Source organism: Rhinolophus sinicus, chromosome 3 (genome assembly GCF_057876585.1).
Source record: "Rhinolophus sinicus isolate RSI-liver-muscle chromosome 3, RSI-T2T, whole genome shotgun sequence".
Classification (NCBI taxonomy): domain Eukaryota; kingdom Metazoa; phylum Chordata; class Mammalia; order Chiroptera; family Rhinolophidae; genus Rhinolophus; species Rhinolophus sinicus.
The window spans coordinates 41333278-41352391 of NC_142503.1; the positions used below are offsets into that span (position 1 = coordinate 41333278).

Sequence of the window (19114 nt, forward strand, 5' to 3'; positions counted from 1 at the left end):
AACTTTCTCCTTCTTGAACTGTCATAACTGCCACCCTCATCCTCAGACAAAATGGACTCCAGGCATTACTTTCTCTAGGTAGCCTCTTCTAACTTCTCTAGACTAGGTTATGTACCTCTCTCTGTGTTTCTACAAACCCATGTTTGGATCAATAACTGCACTGATTACAGAACGATGTGTTCTGCTGTTTCTCCCACCCACTAAACTATGAACCTCCTTATGGAAGCAAATGAGGTTTTTTAATCTCTGTATCCCCAGTACTTAGCAGAGTGTTTGCCATTCTAGGCCCTCAACAAATGTTTGTTGAAGAAAAGATTCAATGGCGGTTTTGTCAACACGAGTAATAACTCTTCAACCTATTTAACTGAAGGTCACATAGGGTTATATAATTTTAGAGTAGTAAATATAGACACATACAGTTGTTTTACTCCTTATTTTCTGATGTTCTGGCCTCAGAGAACCAAAGATGTAAATAGGGATGTATTAAGTGTGAACAACCGGAGAATCTGTGAGAGATTTTAGCCAACAGATAATAAGGAGAAAAGAAACAGAGAATTGTGCAGGGAGAAGGTCCATCTATCCAAAAGCAATAGCTTCAAACTGTTTAGATAATCTGGTTACAGACACAAATCTAAACATAAATTCTGCCTGCATCTAGTGAAAATGACATACACTGGACAGTAAGCATATGAACTAAATATCAATTACCTACTTAAAGAAGTTGAATGTGTTTGATAGCTGTATCAAAAAAAATTCAACCTTTACCATCACAGAATGCTACCTGCTTATCTGTAGTAATTTCAAAAATGAATAATACCACTTGAATTTTACTAAAATATCATTACTCATATATTAACGGGCTGGAAGGGATCTCAGAGATAATGTGGTACAATGTTTTATAGATGAAAGACACCAAGGCCCAGAGAAGCTAAAATGACTTTGCTAAAGGTCACAGAGGTAGTTAGAAAGTACAGGACTTTTTGGATTTTTACTGTTCAATTCAGTTTTCTTTCTGCTACATACTGCCTGAGAGGAAACTTCATTAATTTTCTCCTAAAATACATCAGTGAGATTTGCATCCAATCCCAATAAGAAGAACAGGATCACTTTAGAAGAAAATTACTTTAGTAAAAATAAATGAATTTTATTCAGATGAGACATTCCAAAAACTAATCTCAAATGATGGAAAATTTACTTAAGAATAAATTCCAAGATTGTTTATGGGAGAAAATAATTACTGAGCATTTATAAAATCTTTTAATTTGCATACTATATTAGTTAATGAGGGCTGAATTTATATAACTCTTCTGAACCGTTACTGTGTCACCATTCAGAAAACAAATGTAATGAGCCAAATTATAATCTCTACTACAGAAATAAAACTTACAATTAAACTTAAATTTGAAACAAAATTAAATTAACCCTGTTCACAATAATTATCATTTTTAACCATATTATACACTCAGTGGGATGAGGCTATCCTTTTGCATGCAGCATTCTCCAATCACTTTTTAAAGTTGTTTTTTTTCACTTATTTTTTTCATCTTGATAGCCAAAGAACTGTATTTCCGTAAAATAGTTTTCAAAAATACATAAAATACAGCAAAGGCAAAACAAATGCTTAAAAACCTAACAGCTCTGTGTTTTTCCCCCCAAACAACAGACAGAACTATTTAAACAAGGTAATTTCTTTTTGAGGAGGTCATATGACTAACTTAGTTTATGGAAAAGCTGGAAGTGTGAGAGCTCCCACGGCCATAATGCCACCATAGGGATGTGGGTGTAGCACTCGTAGGATTTGAGCACGGTGAGCATATGTTCAAAGGAGTTATGAGGGTCCTCCACTCTTACTGAGGTCATGCCAGATAGGGGTGTTGGGTGAAGAAAGAACCAGTACACCTTCCCAGCCTGTAAAGTTACATGTACTTACCATGTTTCCCCAAAAATAAGACCTAGCTGGACAATCAACTCTAATGCAGCTTTTGGAGCAAAAATTAATATAAGACCCGGTCTCCAAAAGATGCATTAGAGTTGATTGTCCAGCTAGGTCTTATTTTGGGGGGAAAAAGGTACCTGATTTCATCATAATAAACTCATCTACAGCCATATCAGTAGGTTACCAATTTGAAAATTTTTATTTGCACCACAGTGAGGTACTTGCAATCTTTGGTGCTGTGCCATGATAACTGATTGACTTTTGATGCTGTTACAGTAAGTATTTAACTTATTGGGCATAAGGGATATGCAAGTGTTAAGCAAAATAACTAACACTGATCACTGCTGAAATTAAAAACGTAAGAAACATTTATATCTACCAACATGTGTTTGAAAATGCTTACCTATATAAAATTTCCATGTTATAGAAAGACTTTCATGATGCAACTCCCTGGCTTTAAATTTTAAAAAGTACAGAATAAAATTCTTAATCCTAAATTTTTGTCACTGTTCCTGAGGTTTATGATTGAAGTAAAAGAGAAACCCCCCAAACTGGTCATTTATGAAATCATAAATTCAGTGTGAGACCTGCTTCAAAATTACAAATTATTTCAAATAAATACATATGTTCACATTTATAAAAATTTTCCACATTTCTCATAGAAACAAGCTTCATAAAATTTACATACTGAATACAATAAAAGTCAATTCTAATGAAGATTTAGCTGTCATTCTCCTAAATAAAAAGGTCTGTGTTTGAGGTATCATTTTAAGACATGCCAATATGGCACATTTGTACAACCCAGGTATTTATCCTAAAAATCCTGCCCAACACAGTATCATCTCTATGAGATTAATAGGCTGAACTAGACTCATCTTTTTAAACAGGAAGAAATATTTTAATTGCTACAAAAACAAAGGACGCAGGTACTAGAAACTCTGCATGTCATAAAACAGTGACACTTTGTTATATTTTCATTATCCTCTTCCTGCAAACACCATTCATTTAAAAGTCCTAATCAAGACCAATAAAGCAGCTTCATTTTCTGTCTCCTGTGACATCCAAAGAAAAGGCTAGAGATGTAGACACAGTGAAGAATTTCACTGTCTTCCTGCATTACCATAGGCTATAAAAAGGTATTAAGTTCATCAGTGTCAAGAGCAAAACATTATCCCCTACCTCACTGGATCATTGGAAGGTGGGCACTTGATTCCGCAATATCCATTGACCACTAGGTAGATTATCGGTGTTGACTTTAGTAAAGCCATTCACAAACAACTTATGAAGCAATAACACTAGTCAGACACACAGAAAACAAATACCAAAAAGGATGTGTTTTGTATGTACAGATAGCCATACTTGTGGCATGGTTATTAAGCGATAACACTGATTCAATACTCTATAGTCATAACAATTAAAAATATATTGCCAGAGGATAATGGTCCCATATAAGAAAAAAAATGTCTATATGGAAAAGGCTGTGATTAACTGCAAAGCATAATTACATAGCAAATTCCAAGGAAGGTCAAGTGATTTTCAAAACCAAATTTTTAAATTTAATGACTTAAGCCACAGTCTGAGTTACTTTTTGGAGATTTCAGATCTATCAGGGGTGGAAGAATGCTTTTCCTTTTTTCTCTTCTTTTTTTCCTTTTTGTGATGTTTCCCCTTTTTTGACTTACTCTTTTTTTCTTTTTTCTTTTCTTTCTTCTGATATTTTTGTTTCTTCTGTTTTGAAGTGTCGTCTTCAGTGGAACCAGATGAATAAGACCTATGGGCAATAATACATACTGACTGATAACTGCCTTTATAGCTGAGAGGTAAATTTAAATGGAATTTGAACTGCTTTAAACCCTTCTTGGAGCAAGGTGGGGGTATAAACAAAGAAACTCATGCTTTTACATTTGTATTCTCTTAAAATGCTGAATTTAGAATTTTTGTTACTTGGTCACAGAAATTAGCAAAACAAGTATCTCTATCCTGCTTAACTCTAGTAATAAGTTTCAAATTTGGTAAGGATGAAATGATTTTTCTGATTTTCCGTTTTTCACCGCTTCGTACCCTTCAAAATCTTATAAGGCAAATACGAAGTGGCATTTACTGACCCTCATTATATACATAATTCACTTGCGTATGTAATAACTTATTAGCATATTCTATTAAAAGAGCCACAAAAGGATGCAATTATATAAAAAGGGCTATAATTATACCTCAGTATAAATGGATGAAAGCTGAAAATTAGCAAAGTAAAAGCACTTTTGTTGATTCTTTTGATTTTTCAAGTTAAAGGACTTGATTCCTCTAGATACAGTGATACAGATGAACAACTGCATTCCAAAATAATTTCACTAGATACAGAAAAAATGCTTTAAATGAACACTCTATGTAAATGAATGAGGATGATTTATCATTATACTTTATTTTTCTAATGTCATTGTAATACTAAATTGGAAAAAGCTGTAGAATTCCTTCTAATATTAAAAAACACCACCACCACCAACAAAAAACAGAAAAAGCCATCTCAGTATTTTACATGGAGTGTGCAACAATCTACCCACACTCAAAACCAAAATATGTGTTACAAGACAGAAACTGAGCTAGTTTAAAATATAAAAAGCATCTCAAGAGATAGTTCAGTGATCTAGTCACCAGAAGTTAAAACCCAAGCTAAGAAAACCCAAGAGAGACATACAGGAGAGGAAACACTAACACGGGAGACCACAAGGCTGCGTCTGCAGAGTAACGTGTGTGAACTCCTGATTGCATCCCCTCTCCCCCGCCCAGGTTTTCTGTGCTGTTGTGTTCCTTTCTCCTCTTCTCTACTTAGACTTCTGGCCATTCCCTGAGCTTATTTTCTCATGTATTCTCTTGCTCTCTCTTCAACTCTGTTATTCTCAACTCTGCTCTCTTTTCTTGTTCTCAAGGCACTGCTTGACCTCAGTATTCTGACTAAAGCTTCTCTGCCTGCACATTTTTCTCTGGCTTTTTGGTCCTGGATTCTCATTTTTAAGACAAACTGTTAGACTGTGGCACAGCAACTCTATTAGGTGTCATTATCTCTGCTAAGCATGCCTAGAAAGGTTCATATAATTCCAGGCCAGAATAAATACTCTGTTACTATAAAACAAGTGTATTAGAATTTGGAAGAAAACAGATAATCTCACTTTTACTATAAGCAATCCACCTTACTGTGCTAATGCAAATGATTCAGCAACATACTAGTCAGACTACACGATACACTTAGCTCCAACTTCCTTTTAGTTTTTACGTTAAAGATTACTATTTAATTCCTAGCACTTGAAATAAGATAACTATTCCAATTTATAAAATAGTGGAGGTGTGAAAATGTATGTATTATTAAGTGCTCTATAAAAACTACAAAGTGACAACACCTGATTTGCAGAATTTACTGTCAAAGAACCAGGGTCTACGCCAGATATTACCATTGCCAAGTGCCTTAAAAAATGTCTGCGTGTATATGTTTGTTCTAGTATAAATGAAACTGCACTCATTAACCACGGAAAAGTTGCTTCTTAATTATTTTCATCAATTTCTTTAACTATTTAATTGTTAAAAAAAATTGATATAAAAATTCATAGGTGGCTGACGAAGGTTCTGAAAGACCTAACGGAATTTTTAGCACAACAAGTGAGTACATATATTCAATTAATAAATTAATTTCTTAGACATGGCAATGATATCGAGAATACAAATATTAGGCTCCAACTTCCTATATAGGAGGATCAAATATATTATATGAAGAATTTGAACATATATCCCATTAAAAGATTAGCTGATGTTCTAAAACTTAAAATAGAATACAAGTAGAATATATAAAAGAAGGGGAAGAGTGTTATTTATTTATACCTTAATTTGCTCCAAAAAGAAAATTTAAGGTGGCTGAGTGTTGACTTTATTTTTGATTCCTGACATGACGGACTTTATTTTATTGAAACAACAGAGCATCTAAGTCACATTAAAAAATATTAATGTTAAACAAACTGGACTATATATGAAAATATTTTATAATCTATCATTGATTCACAGTCTTGCTTTTTAAAAAGTGATATTTAAAAAAATACCTTTTCCTTTTTTTTTTCAACTTGATTTTCTCTTTGCTTTTTGCTTTTTTCTTCTCCTCTTCTTCATTTATTCCTGTGTGTTGAGGGGAAAAAAATCACGTCATTCACCATGGGACTACATATAAATATGGTCTGTATACATTTTTAGATTTTGGTTGTGGGTAAATTTCACTGGTTAAGATATAGCACTTTTCTTGTAACAATTTCCACTTTCTTGATTTTTTTATTGAGTTCTAATTGACATATAATATTGTATTACGTTACATCAGGTGTACAACATACTGATTTGGTATTTGTACATGTTGAGAAGTGATCACCACAATAAGTCTAGTCACCATACTGTTGCAAAAATACTTTTTTCTTGTGATGAAAACATTTAAAATCTATTCTCTTAGCAGCTTTCAAATATACATTATTATTAACTATAGTCACCATGCATGACATTTATTTTATAACTGGAAGTTTCTACCTTTTGACCCCTTCACTTATTTCGCCCTCATCCCCACTCCCGGCAACTGTTAATCTGTTCACTGTATCTATAAGATTAGTTTTCTGTTTCTTTTTTTTTTTTTAATTTCACATTAAGTGAGATCAGATGGTATTTGTTTTTCTCTCCAACATATTTCATTTAGCATAATTCCCATTGGTTATTTTGATTATGAACCTTATAAATTATAGGCTTTTTATAAAAAATTTCAAATACTACTACTCTCTTGAGTTTCTAAATTATGTTTGATGGTGGAAGAAAAAACTATAATACTATCTGATGTGGTCCTAAGTGCATGTGGAGGACATGCTTAGAAGAACTGTATTGTAAATGGGAGAGGGTAGAGGGACAGAAAGGGAGGTAAGGTGTCTACACTTCACTTGAACTGGTAAAATGACAACACCAATAGACTATGATAAATTATGCACATATAACACCTAGAGTAACCACTAAAAATACTATACAATCACCATAGAAAAATTTAAAAACACTATGGATATATTCAAAGACATTATAGATAAATAAAAATGGAATTCTACAAGTGTTCAAGTGACACCATAGATAAATCAAAGCACTACAGGTGCTTTGTTCAAATAAACCAAAGGCAGGAAAAAGAGAAAAAAAAACCAAGAATGACAAACAGAAAATAAATAATAAAATGACAGTTAGCCCTAACATACAAATCTACAAGACTCTCACTTAAAATATAATAAAGGTACATTAAAAGTAAAATGATAGAATGGATATGTCACACAAACATTATCAAAGGAACATTTATGTGACATATTAATAACAGATAAAATGGACTTCAAAACAAAAAAATTAGCAATTAGCAGTGTGAGAGAGACGTTACATAATGACAAAAGTTTCAACTCACCAACAAGATACAGCAATCCTAAATGTGTATGCACCAAACAACAAAGCTGAGAAATACATGTAGCAAAACTGATAGATTGGAAAGGAGAAACAGACAAATCTACAATAGTAGTTGGAGACTTAATATCCCTCTCTCAACAACTGATAGAAACTATAGAGCAAGGATACAGAAGACCTTAACAACACCGTCAATCAACAGACTCAAAACAACATTTAAAAAACACTCCACCCAACATTTTTCTTTCAAGTGCCTATACATGAACTAAGATTTAATATACCCTGGGCCATAAAGCAAACGTCAACAAACTTGAATTGAAATAATATATAGTTTGTTTCTTCCACAATGGATTCATATGAGAAATCAATAAAAGATAACAGGAAAATCTCCAAACACTTGGAAACAAAACACACTTAAATAATCCAATGGGCAAAGAGAAAATCTCAAGGAAAATAAGAAAATACATTAAACTGAATTAAACTGAAATATATGAAAATTGGTGCAACACAGCTAAAGCAGTGCTGAGAGGGAAATTTACAGCACTAAATACTTAAGAAAAGAAGAAAAATCAAATTAATAATCTAAGCTTCCATCTCAAGAACCTAGGGGAACAAAGCTAAATAAAGCCAAAGTCAATAAAATAAAATAATAAAGATGAGGAATTAATAAAATTGAAAAAAAGGAAAAATGATAGAAATTACCCATATCAGGAATAAAACACTACAGACCCTGCAGACATCAAAAGGATAATTAAATACTATGAACAATTCTACAAACATAAATTTGACAACTTAAGACAATATAAACCCCTTTCTCAAAAAACAAATTGTCACAACCCATCTAATATAAAGTAGATAATTTTAATAAAATAGTCTGTCAGTTTTTTCCAAATTGATATATTTTCCAAATTGATATATTGTTTAATGAAATTCTTATCAAAATCTCAGCAAGAATTTTTGTAAATATACACATCATTCTAAATTTTATATGAAAAGAGATTAGAATAGTTAAAACAATTTTGAAAAAGAATAAAGTGCGGAGAACTAATCCAGTTACATTAATCAAGGCTGTGTAGCATTAATAGAGGGATAGACATAGATCAATAGAACAGAATAGAGAACCCAGAAACAAATCCATACAACTATGACCAACTGATTTTGGGCAAAGTAAAAATAAGCAATTCAATGAAGGAAAGACAGCCTTTCAACAAATAGTGGTGGGACAATTGGTCATTCTAAACCAACTAATAAACTTTGACCTAAGTCTCACATCTTAAATACAAAAATCAACTCAAAATGGATCATGGACTTAAATGTAAAATGTAAGACTATAAAACCTTTAGAAAAAAACACAGGAGATCATCTTTGGGGTCTAAAGATAAGCAAATAGTTCTTATACTTGACACAAAAAGCACAGTTTATAAAAGGAAAAATTGATAAACTGGACTTTATCAAAATTAAAAACTATTACTCTGTGAAAGACCTATTAAGAGGATGAAAAGATAAGCTACATATTGGGAGAAAATATCTGCAAACCAGATATCCAACAAAGGGCTAATATCTAGAATATATTAAGGACTCAACATTCAACAGTAATGAAATGATGGTTAACATTATTAGACATTAGGGAAATGTAAATTAAAACCACATTGAGATACAACTACAGAACTACCATAATGCTAAAATAAAACAAATATTGACAATACCAAATGCAGAAGAGGATGCAGAGAAACTGGGTCACTCATACATTTGCGGTAGGGATGTGAAATAGTATAGCCACTCTGGAAAACAGTTTGGCAGTTTATTAGAAAGCTAAACATGCAACCACCATAAAACTCAGCAATTGTACTCTTGGGTATTTATCTCATAGACATGAAGTTTTATGTTCACCCAAATCATATTAATAGAAGTTTTATTTGTAATAGCCCTAAACTGGAAACAACTCAGAGGTCCTTCAATGCGTGAATGATTAAACAAACTGTGGTATAGTTATGCCATATTATTCAACAGTAAAAAAGAATAGACTATTGATATATGCAACAACTTGAGTGAATCTTCAGAGAATTATTGCTAATGAAAAAAGCCAATTTGAAAAGGTTACATACTGCATGATTCCACTCATAAAACATTTTTGAAATGATAATTTTATAGAAATAGAAAGCAAATTTTTGCTTGCCAGAGATTAAGGTAGTAAGGTCAAGGGGGAAGTGGATGTGGCTATAAAAGGGCAATATGACTGATCCATGCTGTGATACAAATTCTCTGTATCTTGACTTTACCAGTGTCAATATTCTGGTTGTGATACCGTATTACAATTTTGGAAGATGTTCCCAGTGGAGGAAACTGGGTAAAGGGTACATGGTACTCTGTATTATCTCTTACAGCTGCATGTGAATCTATAATTACCTCAAAATAAAAAGTTTAGATAAAAAATAAATTGGCCATATATGTATGGGCCTATTCTGTTCCACTGATCTATCTTCATATCAATACTATCTTGATTACTTGTAGTTTTACAGTCATTCTTGAATTTAGGTTGTGTTAGTCCTCCCTCCAACTTTATTATTGATTTTCAAAGTATTTTTGCTATTCTAGGTTCTTTACATTCGCACAACAACTTTAGAATTGGCTTGTCAATTTCCAAAACAGCCTGTTGGAATTCTGATAATGAGTAGTTTAAAATCTATAAATCAAGTAGAGAAGAACTGACATCTTAAAAAGGCTGAATCTTCTGTGCCATGAATATGGTATATCTTTTGATTCATACATTTCTTTAATTGCCTTCAGCAATGTTTTGTATGTTTTAGTCTTGAACATCTATTGTCAGATTTATCCTTAAGTATTTCATATTTTTAATGCTATTATAAAATATATTTTAAAATTTTTAATTTCTGATTGTTCATTGCCAGCATACAAAAATACAATTGATATTTTTTGCCTATTGATTATCCTGTACTCAACAACTTCATTAAACTCAGTTAGTAGTTCTAAAAGTTTTTTTTTCTTTCTTTCTTTCTTTCTCTCTCCCTCCCTCCCTCTCTTTCTTTCTTTCTTTCTTTGGTAGTTTCCATAGGATTTCTACAGAGGTGATCAAGTCAACTGCAAATAGACAGTTTTTACTTTTTTCTTTCCAATCTGGATGACTTTGATTTCTTTTTCTTGCCTTATTGCATGGCTAGAATCTCTACTACAATGTTGAATAGAAGTGGTAAGAGTGGACCTCTTTGCTTTGTTCCTTATGCTATGGAAATGTTCAGTCTTTTATTATTAAGTATGACATAATCTTTCAGTTTTTTTTTATAGACATTCTTTAACAAATTGATGAAGTTCCCTTCTTTTCCTAGTCTGCTGAGAATTTTTACCAGAAATAGACAAGAGACTGCCTCAAATAACTTCTTAAAGTGTTGTAATTACTATATAACTGCTCTTTTTTAATCTGTTAAAATGGTAAACTACATTGACTGATTTTTGAATGTGAAATGAATCTTATATTCCTGGGATAAACTATACTTGGTCATAATACTGTATTATCATTTTTACATATTGTAAGATTTGATTTGTTAAACTTCTTTTAATTGCTTAAAATTTTCTTTGTCTATTTATAAAGTCTACTTTTCTTATAGTGTCTTTATCTGGTTTTCTTAGGGTAATGCTGGTCTTATAATTGAATTGGCAAGTATTCCTACTTTAACTTTTAAAAGATTTTATTTAGAAATGGTATTATTTCTCCTTTAAATGTTTGGTAGAATTCATGAAAGATGCCATTCAGCTTTGGAGTTTTCTTTGTTGAAAGTTTTAACATTAAAGATTTAACTTCTTTAACAGATGTAGGTCACTCAGTTTACCTGCTTCTTTTTGAAAGTTTTGGTAGTTTGTATCATTCAAGTAATTTATCCATTTCATCTACATTGTCCAATTTATTGGCATGAGGTTAATAATATTCCCTTATTTTAGTATTTGTATACTTTGTAATATTGCCACTTCTTTCATTTCTGATATTGGTGATTTATGACTTTTTTTAACCTGATCAGTTTGGATAGCAATTTTTCAATTTTATAAATCTTCTCAAAGAACCAGCTTTTGGTTTCACTGATTTTCCTCTATTATTATCCTATTCTCCATTTTCTTGATTTTATCTCTGATCTCTATTATTTCATTTCTTCTTCCTGCTTTGGGTTTCATTTGCTTTTCCTTTTCTAGTCTATTACAGTAGAAGTTTAAGTCATAAATTTGAGATATTTCTTCTTCTCTAATACAGGCATTTAGTGCTGTAAATTTGCCTCTAAGTACTACTTCAAGGGCATCCCATAATGTTATGTTGTATCTTTATTCTCATTCAGTTCAAAATACTTTCTAATTTCCTTTGATCCAATGAGTTATTTAGAAGTGTATTAAATTACAAGTATTTGGGAATTTTCCAGGAAGCTGTTATTAATTTCTAGTTTAATTTCCTTGTGGCTAGAGAACATGCTTTGCATAACTTGAATCCTTTAAAATTTATTGAGACTTCTTTTATAGCTAGAATAAGGTCTATCTTGGCAGGTGTTCTGTGTGTGCTTCAAAAAAAAAAAATGTGTATTCTGCTGTTATTAGATGACATGTTCTATAAATGTTAAAAAGGTCAAGCTGCTTGATAGTGTTACTCAAGTCTTATATAGCCTTTCTGATTTACTGTCTACTTGTTTCATCAATTATTAAGAGACATATGTTGAAATCTCTAGGGTTCTATCAGGGTTCTCTTCAAATATTTTGAACTTTGTTATTAAGTATATAAGCACTTAGTACTTTTATGTCCTCTTGATTAACTGACACTTTTATCATTACAAGAAACCTACTTTATCCCTAGTAATACCCTTTGTTTTCAAATCTACTTGACCTCACATTAAACTAATCACTTTAGCTTTCTCTTTAGTAGCTGTCTTTTTGCAGCTACAATAAGTTCAGAATAACTATTATAAACATGTCCAAAAAAAGTTATGAGAAACTAAACAAATAACAGTAGCTATGGGAATAATTTCCTCTTCCATTTAGGAATTATGGATAATGAGACCACTAACTAGATTAAATAGAGAAATTAATTCTAATAAAAACAAAAAATAATCCTAGAATTCAAGAAACGTTTTTCCTAGCTACCTACCCTTAAGAACTAGCAGTACTGACAGCAACAGGATATGAGAATTCAAGCACTGAAGACAAACATTTATTTTAGATAATTCAGTGTTTCTATACTGCAACAAATAAAAGTATTCCACCTCTATTTATTGAGGTTTCTTCTGAGATAGAATGTTGAAATGTACAAGGCATACAGGAAAAAGAATTTGAGGTTTTGCAAAATTATAATTTCTTTGGAAATGATACAACCAACCTTTGGAGAACAAAATAGAAGGCCAGAAGGTCCTTATGTACTTTAACATGCAAATTTTGTAATGATCAACCAGAGTGGTGGTCTCTGTTCTTCTCCTCTCCCCTCAAAAGGGCAAAAAAAGAAATTGGATTTGATTTTTTTTCCTGGACACTCGGGCACATCTATCTACAGCAGCCATTAGATTTTATCTTGGACCTGCCCCCTGCAGTTTGGCTTTGGGATTGATCATTTTGTGGATCTAATCCTGATGAATCCCTTGCTGCTTCTTCCCCTTTACTCTCTCCTCTGGTTCTCAGTCTCAAAAAATTCAAATCAGTCATCCTTTTTAGCTCCCGTGGACCCGTTTTGTACCTGCTTCTTTACTAGTGTACCTTAGTGCACCCACCAGCTTCTCTCTCTCTCTCTCACGCACACACACACAATTTTAACTTGGTTTTTCTTTTTTGGTAACTAATGTACCTATTGTCAATTTATTAAAAGAAATATGCTTTGATATGTTAGTGTAACTGCTCTACCTTCTTGAGTATCATAGCTCTACGTGGCTTCAGATTTAGTACCTATGAACAGATGCAGAAGACGTTTATTACACTTTTCACCAAAGGTAGTTACCGTTGTAATACTTCTGTGTAAAATTTGTTTTCCTCCTTGCCCCAATGTTTTTCGGTTTTTGTATTTTGTTGTTGTTGCTTTGGTAAATAAATAAAGCTTGGAACTTACGGGAAAAAAAAAAAGAGCGGTGGTTTCTTATGTAAGATGCAGGAGTCAGTGATTAGGATCCGGTGCTTACACACAGCTTCCCCCCCCCCCGCCCCAGATTTGTCAAAATACAGCTTTTTTTTTTTATTAAACTAAAAGAATATTATAAAAGGTTAAGGGGTGAGGTATGAGAGAACTATCTCCTAACATCAGGCAAATTACTGCTTAATATTAAATATCACTAAGTAAAATAGAGTATGGAAAAAATCCACTTCCTTGAATTTCTTGGGTCCTTTGTAAATAGTCAAATATTTTTACCTTGATGTTATACATATTGTAACATAAATAAGTCTTCAGACATTTGCTACTACCACTAACAATTCCAAAGCTTCTTCAGGAAGTTCAAGACACAGCATAAAACTTTAACAAGCTTCCTGAAGTACTGTAGTGCTACTAGACAGTAAGCATGTTCACACACACAATGTCACACTGAGTCAATAAGACCCTATGATCCTTGCTATGCACTGATTGTTTGATCTTTCCCTGTTCATAGCACCAGTGATAATAATTTTCTAAGGAGGCACGCGTCCCACGTTGTCACAGTATGATAAGACGATAATGCTTGTTCCCGTCCATGTCAAGTCCTACTCTCACATTTTCTAATTTGCATAAAAAATTGGCGTTAGTCATTTAGACTTTTGTTGGTTTCTAATGAAAAATACTAATCTTTTCAATCTTTAAGTGAAAGATATTAAGATACTAAATGCATTGAAAAATATTCAATATAATAGAAGCAAACATATACAGACGCAAAATAGAAAACAGAACCAATACAAAAATAAGTTTTGACTCTTGTTCTTTCTGGGGCGGTGACATTTCTCTTCCATTTTACATCTCCATTTCATAACAGCAGAACAACTATTTACATAAGTACACACAAAAAATTCTTTCCTTTCTCCTCACTCACTATTTTTATTCTGTCATTAAAAACAACGACAATCTTATCATATTCAAGATATTTGGTACAAGAGCTCTCTATTTCTAAAGATCAAGAATTTAAGGAGTCCCGGGATTACTAAAAGATGAGGGATGAGAACTCACACGCAATAGGTAACTGCTTTACCTTCACCCCTTCAGAAGTTCTAGGCAGTAAAAGAAAGCTATCAATGGAATTAAAAACCACAGCCTCTACACTCCCTTTCTCTATGTCCTTAGGAACCAAGCTATTGTTTATTTGGGTAGGGGTCATTTGGTTTGTATTAGGTGACCATGAAATAATATGGATCTCTTTTATAATCCTGTATTATTGTAATCCGCATGATATATTGAAATGAGGACTGTTGTAGGTGGGAGTCATGAGACTTGGAAGGACGTTCAGAGCCTGTAGGTGACCATGGGCAAGCATATCTTAAATAAAGGAAGGAAAGAAGGAAGAGAAGGAGGGAGGGAGGGAGGGAGGGAGGGAGGGAGGGAGGGAGGGAGGGAGGGAGGGAGGGAGGGAGGAGAGAGAAAGAAAAGCTAGATGGAGTGAGTCAGTCATTCTCAATGTGAGGTTAGGAGAAAGCTGATTCTAATAAGGAAGATTAACCAACTATTCCCTGTCATGGAGATTATATTTAGTTAACCCTTTCCCCTTCTTCCAAGAGTGGCTTTGTCCCAGGTCTTCTGATTGAAAATCACCTCTAGAATAAACGACTATTCATGATGGGAGTGTACTTTATCCTTCAAGACTGACGTGGTGAGGGTGAAAAAAGGTCAAGAACCAACAAACTGGGTGATCTCCAAGGTTGGAGAACAGCACATTATAATGAAAACAGCATAGGACTGTCGTCAAGAAACCTGGATCATGGCGCTGGCTTTACTGTGATCAGTTAGTGACTCTGGGAAGTTACTCGTCCTCATTTTTATTTTTCTATAAAACGGTGATTAAACTATGTGTTCTCTAAGATCCTTTCTAATTCTAAAATTGTATGAATTTATTTATTTTTATTTTAGGGAAGTACAGATGGATGGGGTAGAACCGGTCTTATGGAATTGATGACCTGAGGTTTTCTCTCCTAGAATCTTCTCTTCTGCTCTCTGTGGTTTGGGGCTCTCTACGCCTGGTGAAGCTATCTTCCTGGGGTCTCCCTTTACCAGCATCCTAGGTGTTCCTTTGTTATCTCTTCTATTTCCTATATTCCAGGTCTTCCTTTTTTTAATCTACTCCCTTACTTTAGTAGAAAAACTCTGGAATAAGTGCTCTAAGAAAGGGTATGTGAGAGGTAAATTGTTTCTGAGGCTGCGAATGTCTGACAATGCCTTTATTTTACTTTCACATTTGGTTGATAATTTCATTGAGCGTATCATTCTAATTTGGGTATAATTTTCCTTCAAAAATCTGAAAGCATTATCCATATCTACTAGCTTCCAGTATTGCTTTAGAGAAGTACAAAGGTATTCTGACTCCCGATCCCTCACCTCTGACCTGTTTTAGCTATGACTCTGGAAAGTTTGAATGTTCTTCTTGTTTCTTATGATACAAAGATTCATAATGGTGTAACTTTGTGTAGGTCTATTTTTAACACTGTGCTTGGTACTTTTGAACCTTTTCACCTGGAACTTAATGTCCCTTAGTTCTTATATATTTTTTGTTTTCTTTTTCTGGGACTCATTTGAATGAAGTATTTTCTAGACTGAACGCTTCAATTGTCTTATCTTTTTTTCTTTTATTTTGCTCTTCTTAGATTTCTTGAACTTTATCTTCCATATCTATTGTTTTTCAAATCCACTTTTTTAATTTCTAAAAGTTCTTTTGTTTTCGTTCTTTTTATAGTACCTTATTCATGTTTAATGGATGCTATATCTTATCTTTCTATGAGAGTGGATATTATTTCTGCTAAGTTTTCTTTTCCCTTCACAAATTCTGTATCCTTCAAGTTGATTTTGTTTGTTTGTTGGATTTGGTATTTGTATTTCATACTAGAGTCGTTCCTATGAAATTCAGTGTTCCTTGATTGTCTGAAAAGCTGACTGAAAGCTTTGAGCAAGCAAGCTTGGAAATCTGGACTTTACCGATAATATGGCTGTCTTTTAAGAATCCCTGATGTCATCCATGTATGGTATATACCAGTTTAAGGACCCTGTCTAGAATGTAGGCCTAGAGTAGTCTGCTGAGGTGATAGACGGAAGCCATCAGGCTTCACAGGGTGGGGAAGGGAACTGAGAGTCTTTAACCATCTTTCACTTTAGATTTTTTAACCAACCCCCTGTTTTTAGTCTTACATACATTCTCACTTACAAAAGTACCTAAGGATACTCATTAGCATCTTTAGTGGGGTTTAGAGTGTATGTGAGGTTACTTCTCAGCTAAAGGATTAATAGTTTTATCAAGTGTGCAGTCTGTTATCACTAACCCAACGGCTTTTCAGCAATATTGTTACTATTATTTCCTATCGCATTTTCTTTGTCCTTATGGGTTTATGTCTTTAAAAAAAAACTTTTTTTTTCTACTATCACTTTAGTGACCTTTCAGTAGGGAGCAAAAGTAAGTATGTGTATTCAAGCAGCCATCTTTACCTTGAAGCTGTACATACTCATATGTAATGTAACTCTTGCTTGCCCTCTTTGGGACATTCTCTCTCTTCTGCCTTGTCCTAGTACCCTGCCTGGCATTTGACTTCTTCACTTACTTTCTTGGATATAATGTGAAAAGATTAAAAAATTTTAGGTGTTTATTGTTACCTGATAATCTAAAAATGAGTTTAACCTTTTAGCATTTCTCTCATCCCATGTCTAAACCCATATTCAAATAAGCTGCATTTTGCTTCTGTGTGATATTTACCATATGGCATTTTGTAGTTCACAAAGTATTTTCACACACACACCATCACATTTTATCCCTAAAAACCCCACTGCAAGGATAGGCTATTTATACACAAGATGGGAAAGAAATGGTTAAACACCAGGTCTGCAATCTCTGCTCTCTTTGAGGGAAGAGGAGGGTGCCCCAGGAAAGAAATCTCTTTGTAGACATGCTAATGACAGACCACCTGGAAACAAATCAATGTGCTTGCTAGATAGAGAATCATTTTTTGGTGGGGAGGGGACTTAAATAACAGAAATTTATTTTCTCACAGTTCTGAAAGCTAGAAGTCCGTGATCAAGCTGTTGGCAAGAGAATCCTTATTTAGGGACTGCTTATAGCCGGATGTACCTGGTTTGTCTAAGATTATTTACAGTAAATAGTCCTGAAATCTATGGATTTATGGCGCATGGATCCCTGGAAAATGTAACTATCTGGACATAAAATTGAGATGTTTCATGACTAAAATAACTTTCTTTTGTGTAAGTCAGGTAGAAACCTCTTATGTTAATCCTGGCCAGAGTGGGAAGTAGAAAGAAACTACCTGGGAGCTGCACTGGTGGTGCCAGAACTCTTGCTGCTTTGCCTATGCCTCATGATCACTGATATCCTTACACTATTACTACAGCCTGATACTGGCTAAGATCTCTGACTTGAATGAGTGTGATTTGATAATCCAATCCTCTGCGTTACCTCACAAGGAAATTGAAGTTCAGAGTAGTTAAGTGACTTACTGAAAGTCACATGCTAAAAAAATGACCAAATAAGGCTAGAAACCAAGTCTAAAATCGGACTCTTTGTACCACGTGAATCATCCTAGTGTGATGGAAAAATAACAACAAAACCTGGGTTATAGATTCAGAAACAGACCCGCCTCCCAGATCTATCACTTATCAGCTGTTTGATTTGGGGCAAATTACTTACACCGGTCCTTACCTATGCAGTACCTTTTACATTAAATAGAAAAGATAATGATAAATACGACAGAACAACAGATAAACGTGACACAATAGGGCAGACCATTTTGAAACATTTTTAAAGGATGGAGGGGAAAAACCTTACTACTTACTTTTTTCTTGTAATGCCTGTAATTTATTCAGTTCCTCATTGTCTTCATCACTCTCTTCACTGCTTGTGCTGCTGACATCCAAAACTATGTCCCTTTTGGGGTCTACTCGGAGAAAATTTCGGCATTCAAAAGTTAGGTGACCAGCTAGATAAAACAAAAAAATGCGAATGACAAAACAATAGATACACTACAGATGTTTTTCTTTCCTTGTGTCATGGTAAGCAACAAGTTACAATTTTAAGAATATAATGTTTAGTTTTAACTTTGATTCAGTGGGTGGTGGTTTTCTTTCCCTGAATGCAACACTCAGAGACTGAGAACTTTTTCCTTTCTTCATCAAGGCTTCTAATTCAATAAGCATTTTTGTCAGGGTACTGAATACCTGTATTTTCCCTTTCTATGTACTAAAGAAAATATTCTCATACTGGAGTTAGGATTTTATATTTAATTCCTTTCTAGTACCCTTTCCTTCTCTGCTTGACTACTCGTATACTCATGCAATTAGAGTTTTTGTCTAATTAAAGGTACATAATTAGTTAACATAACTGAATGTGCTCTTCTAAAGAACACCTAAACTTTTAATTCTGACATCATTTACCCCCTAAAGATTCTCCTTCTAAGAAAACTATAAGTTATCTACTTTAGCATGATACATTTTTAAAAAAAATCAATTACAAACACCAGAAAAGTACAGGAAATAATATAACCAATACCCAAGTGCCTACCACCCACAAGTTAACATTTTGTCATCTTCATCTACAA

General features: G+C 33.5%; 1 protein-coding gene across 3 annotated transcripts in view; it reads right to left on the minus strand.

The window, feature by feature from the left end:
* SREK1IP1 (SREK1 interacting protein 1) overlaps positions 1 to 19114 on the minus strand; it is a 211445-nt gene that overhangs the window by 51852 nt on the left and 140479 nt on the right. The window contains exons 3-5 of one of the 3 annotated variants that reach the window (XM_088796525.1): positions 18353 to 18496; positions 6019 to 6091; positions 3619 to 3707 (exon numbers count right to left, since the gene is read on the minus strand). In XM_088796525.1, coding sequence (XP_088652651.1) covers positions 3619 to 3707; positions 6019 to 6091; positions 18353 to 18496 — 306 coding nt within the window. Of the gene's footprint in view, positions 1 to 1119; positions 3708 to 6018; positions 6092 to 18352; positions 18497 to 19114 lie in introns of those variants that run through there. The other 2 variants (XM_019743860.3, XM_074328901.2) reach the window with 2 other exon arrangements.